This window comes from Penaeus japonicus, unplaced genomic scaffold (assembly GCF_977035675.1).
Source record: "Penaeus japonicus unplaced genomic scaffold, GWHDUDI00000001_assembly GWHDUDI00000034, whole genome shotgun sequence".
Classification (NCBI taxonomy): domain Eukaryota; kingdom Metazoa; phylum Arthropoda; class Malacostraca; order Decapoda; family Penaeidae; genus Penaeus; species Penaeus japonicus.
The window spans coordinates 13,074,822-13,079,518 of record NW_028234436.1 but is presented as its reverse complement, the minus strand read 5'-3'; the positions used below and the strand labels follow the sequence as shown (position 1 = coordinate 13,079,518).

At 44.4% G+C, this 4,697-nt stretch overlaps 1 protein-coding gene and 1 pseudogene across 1 annotated transcript in view; both read left to right on the top strand.

Moving 5' to 3' along the window:
- The window catches only part of LOC147467701 (uncharacterized), a 2,840-nt gene extending 1,132 nt beyond the window's left edge, over nt 1-1,708 (top strand). Inside the window, exons 4-6 of the mRNA XM_086531014.1 lie at nt 1-138; nt 234-969; nt 1,017-1,708. The exon at nt 1-138 is cut by the window's left edge and continues 120 nt beyond it. Coding sequence (XP_086387140.1) covers nt 1-138; nt 234-969; nt 1,017-1,708 — 1,566 coding nt within the window. The remainder of the gene's footprint in view (nt 139-233; nt 970-1,016) is intronic.
- An 8-nt stretch (nt 1,709-1,716) lies between these two features.
- LOC147467700 (uncharacterized) lies at nt 1,717-2,510 on the top strand (annotated as a pseudogene).
- Nucleotides 2,511-4,697: the final 2,187 nt, after the last annotated feature.

Genomic DNA, 4,697 nt, shown 5'->3' with positions numbered 1-4,697 from the left:
ATACATATGCCTGGCTACAGCATATTCCATCGCTTCCGCACAAACAAACGGGGAGGAGGGGTCGTTCTGCTGTCCCAAAACGACCTCTCGCTCTCCCCCTTGGACGTGGAAGTTCCGGATGACCTGGAAGTGTTGTGGGTGCGGGTCACCCCCCCCCCCCTCACCACCCCCGCCTCGCCGCATCCCTTATCTGCTGTGTGCTCTACCACCCCCCACGAGCCCCCACCAAACAGCTGCTACTCAGCCACTTGACTCATACCACTGACCTTCTGCGTGTGCGATATCCGTCATGCAAGATGATTATTTGTGGTGATTTCAATGAAATAGACACCCTTGACCTGCAAAATGAGCTCCATCTTTTACAAGTAGTCAACTTTCCAACCTACGAACAAAGAACCCTGGATTTGATCCTTACAGATCTACATGACTGGTACCAACCTCCTCTCCCATATTCCCCTGTCGGCCGCAGCAGACACGTATTGGTGTTATGGCTGCCTTCACCCACCGTCTCACAGCCAAAGCAGAAGCAGACCAGGAAATACAGACCACTCACACAGTCCTCTATCATACAGTTCGGGCAGTGGATTACCCAACACCCGTGGACAGACGTTCTTACCGCTGTTGATGTGGAGGACAAGTGGCACTACTACCTCTCGACCGTCACTACGGCTTTCCACCACTTCTTCCCGGAAAAGACACTCAGCACACACCCATCGGACCTGCCTTGGATCACGGGCCGCATCAAACGCCTCATTCAGCAGAGAAACCAAGCCTTCCACTCGCACAGCATCATCTCCTACAAGTCACTTCGCAACACAGTCATCAGGGAAATAAAAACAGCCAAGAAAACCTTCTACCACAACAAATTACAGCACCTACAGCCCAGCCAGTGGTACGGGAAAGTTCGGGAGCTGTGCGGCCTTGCAAATCGGCCGTGCACGTTTCCCTGCACGAGCAACCTCAGCCCCAGTGAAGCAGCAGAGGCTCTCAATGACCACTTCGCCTCGATCTGTCAGCAGCTACCCTCACCCCCCCTGACACCACCCGCCTCCCCGCCTACCTGCCGGCCCGCTCAATTGCTCCAACTGTTAGCCAGTTTCAGGTGCTTCAGAAACTGGAGAAAATCCGTGTCAAGAGAGCCACCACCCCCCTTGACCTGCCCATGCGCCTCATCAAGGAGTTCGCAATGGAACTTGCCACTCCTCTTACCTCCATCATCAACGCCTCACTGCAACAGTCTAATTGCCCTTCACAATGGAAGACCGCCTTTGTCACCGCCATCGGGAAAACCCCAAGCCCCTCCTCGTTCGGCGAACTACGACCCATCGCCATTACTCCGTTGCCCAGCCTGCTGTGTGAAAGCTTTGTCGCCGACTGGGCTTACCAAGACCTCGCGCCCAGCGTTGACAGACGGCAGTTCGGCAACATGCTCTCCTCCTCTACCACACACTGCCTCGTCAGCTTCCTCGACTTCGTCCTTGCCCACCTCGACAAGCGTAAATCCTCGGTCACCAGCATCTTCATAGATTTCAAGAAAGCCTTCGACCTAGTGGACCACACCACGGTCATCTCAAAAGCAGCAGCTTCCATGGGCATCAGGGAGTGCCTCATCCCCTGGCTGGCAGACTCTCTCTCCAGCAGGCAACAGGCCGTGCGCGTGCAGGGTCAAGTCTCTAGCCTCATGCCACTCACGTGCGGAGTCCCGTAGGGGACTAAAATGGGCCCCTGTGCTTCCTCATCATGATTAACGACGCGCTCCTGGACACCGAGCATCGTTGGAAATACGTGGATGACTCGACCATCGCCGCCGCCATTGGCAATTCCTGCCCTGACCATCCGCCATCCAGCGCACCCTCGATAACCTCCTCTCCTGGACCACCACAAACCACGTCACTATCAACCGCCAGAAATCGGTCGTGATGCAGTTCGACTTCTCCACCAACCCCGCCCCCACGCCCAACCTCACGCTGGATAGCCATCCGCTCGACGTAGTCTGCTCCACCAAGTTGCTCGGCGTCACCATCGACGGAAAGCTCTCCCGGACGCAGCACGTCAGAGACATCGAGAGGTCCGCCTCGTACAAGCTTCACATGCTGCGTCGCCTCGAGTCCCTTGATGTCCCACTTCCGGAGCTTCATAATATCTACAGGCTATTCATCTTGCCCAAACTAACCTAAGCCTCCCCTGCCTGGTCCCCCTCCCCTGCCTGGTCCTCCTCCCTCACCGCCGCCCAGCTGCTACAACTCGAGAGGGTATAGAAAAGGGCAGCCAAGATTATTCTCGGTCCTCCCTACACCGGCTATGACAGCGCCTTAACCGCCCTTGGCCTCACCTCCCTCGCCACTCACTATACCACCTCACTGCAACAGTTTGGCTTGAAGCTGCTGTGCCCCCCACGCCACCGCGACCTGCTGCCCCCCGACGTGCCGCCGCCTCGCCGGGCCCTACGCGCCGCCAACAAACTGGTGCCCGCACTGACCGCTACCACCGGAGCACAATTCCCACTCTAGTCCGACTCATCAACGAACACTAGTCTACAGACCACCCACCACACCCCCCTAGTCCACAATTACTAGTCCAATACTCCTAGTTTACTGTACCTGCATTTGCTTTTGTTTCTCTTGCTTGTTTTGTTCCTTTTTTCCTATAGACTGTTATTGTTTTGTTGTTTGTTGTTTATTTTCTTTGTTATGTTTATATAGTTTGTCTCTTTCCTGTATTACTATATATATTTTCAGTCACTTGCTGCATGAGATACAATAAACCGATTATTATTATTATCATTAATATTATCATCACTATCGTAGTCATCACCATGCATTGATTTAATGATTTAACCCATTGCTTTTATTTCCCAAAAATGATATGTCTCCTTGCCTAAAGTCTGAGATTTTCAATGTCCGAACTTTGGTACGTTTTTTTTTCTCTTTCTTTTTTCCACGTTATTTAGCAGTGGTCTTTAATGTTTGAGTTTTACAAGTGAGTCTTTTCGCGAAGTTGTAAATCAAAGTTGGTCCTGTTTTTTGATGCCTCTATACTCTTTTTATATATTTTTTTCTCTCTCCGTTTTCTTTAAACAATAATCCAATTAGGGGTATTTTTTCTAAATCGATTTTCTTGAAGGCATTGCAACCTTTGGCATGTTTTCTTTAATAAAACTTATTTGGTTCACATTGTATCTTGTAGGATTACATCATAATTGTAATTATCATTATCATTAGTAGCAGAATAAATAACAGTACTTGTATTGATATCAACACTAATAACAATATCATTATGATAATCGTTATTGTCATGATTATTATCATTATCATCATCATTATCAATGCTGTTAACATTATCATTATCCTCATCATTATTGCATTCGTTATCATTATCATCCCTATCAGCATTACTATATTATCATATTTATCATAATCATAATTGTTATTATTAACATCATTACTATCATCATTATGATCATTCCAATTACAATTATCATTATCACCATTATCACTGTTGTTTTTGCATTATTGCCAACAATGCCATAATCATTTATGATAATTAGTAATATAGCTGCCGCTCTATTATCATCAATATCATCATTATTATCCTTATCATCCCTATCTACAATATATCAGACACCGCATCGCTAAAGATTACCATATAAAATAGTCGTAAAAACAAACAAACAACCCTTCGACTCCGGTCGTATTTTGTGTCCTTTTTGCAATTGCACATTTCCATAAACATATCTTGCAAAGGCTGCACATAAAACACACGTTCCCACGTCAGAAACGGTTCTTATACGACATCCTTTTGTTGTCTAAGATAAAAGGGAAACCATAGGTGGACACATAAAATTCTTCAGCCTATTGGCCCAAACTTTGGCAATCTGTAATAAAAAAAAAAAAAAAAAATGGTGTGTGGGTAAAGGGTGTGTCTTTGCACGTTTCTTTGGTATCGGAGGGTATAGAGCGTGTGTGGGGGTGTGTACGTGAGTGTGTGTGTGTGAGTGGATGTGTGTTTGTGTGTGTAAGTGTGTGTGTGTGTGTGTATGGGTGTGGATGTGCGTGTGTGTGTGTGTGTTGCGTGAGTGTATGTGTGTGCGTGAGTGTGTGTATGTGTGTCCTATCTGACTGCCAACTCTCCTACATGTGCATAGAAAAAAAATCCTCACCTGCAAAAGCCACAATGCTTCAAGAAACAATAGGGTTTTCGACCAAAGTGTTAATCATTGTTATTTTCATAATTGTTATTTTCATAATTGTTATTTTCATAATTGTTATTTCCATAATTGTTATTTTCATAATTGTTATTTTCATAATTGTTATTTTCATAATTGTTATTTTCATAATTGTTATTTTCATAATTGTTATTTCCATAATTGTTATTTCCATAATTGTTATTTTCATAATTGTTATTTTCATAATTGTTATTTTCATAATTGTTTCATAATTGTTATTTTCATAATTGTTATTTCCATAATTGTTATTATTCATAATTGTTATTTCCATAATTGTTATTTTCATAATTGTTATTTTCATAATTGTTATTTTCATAATTGTTATTTTCATAATTGTTATTTTCATAATTGTTATTTTCATAATTGTTATTTTCATAATTGTTATTTTCATAATTGTTATTTTCATAATTGTTATTTTCATTATTATCATCCTTATCATTACTAGCATTGTTATCATAAACGTTATCACTGT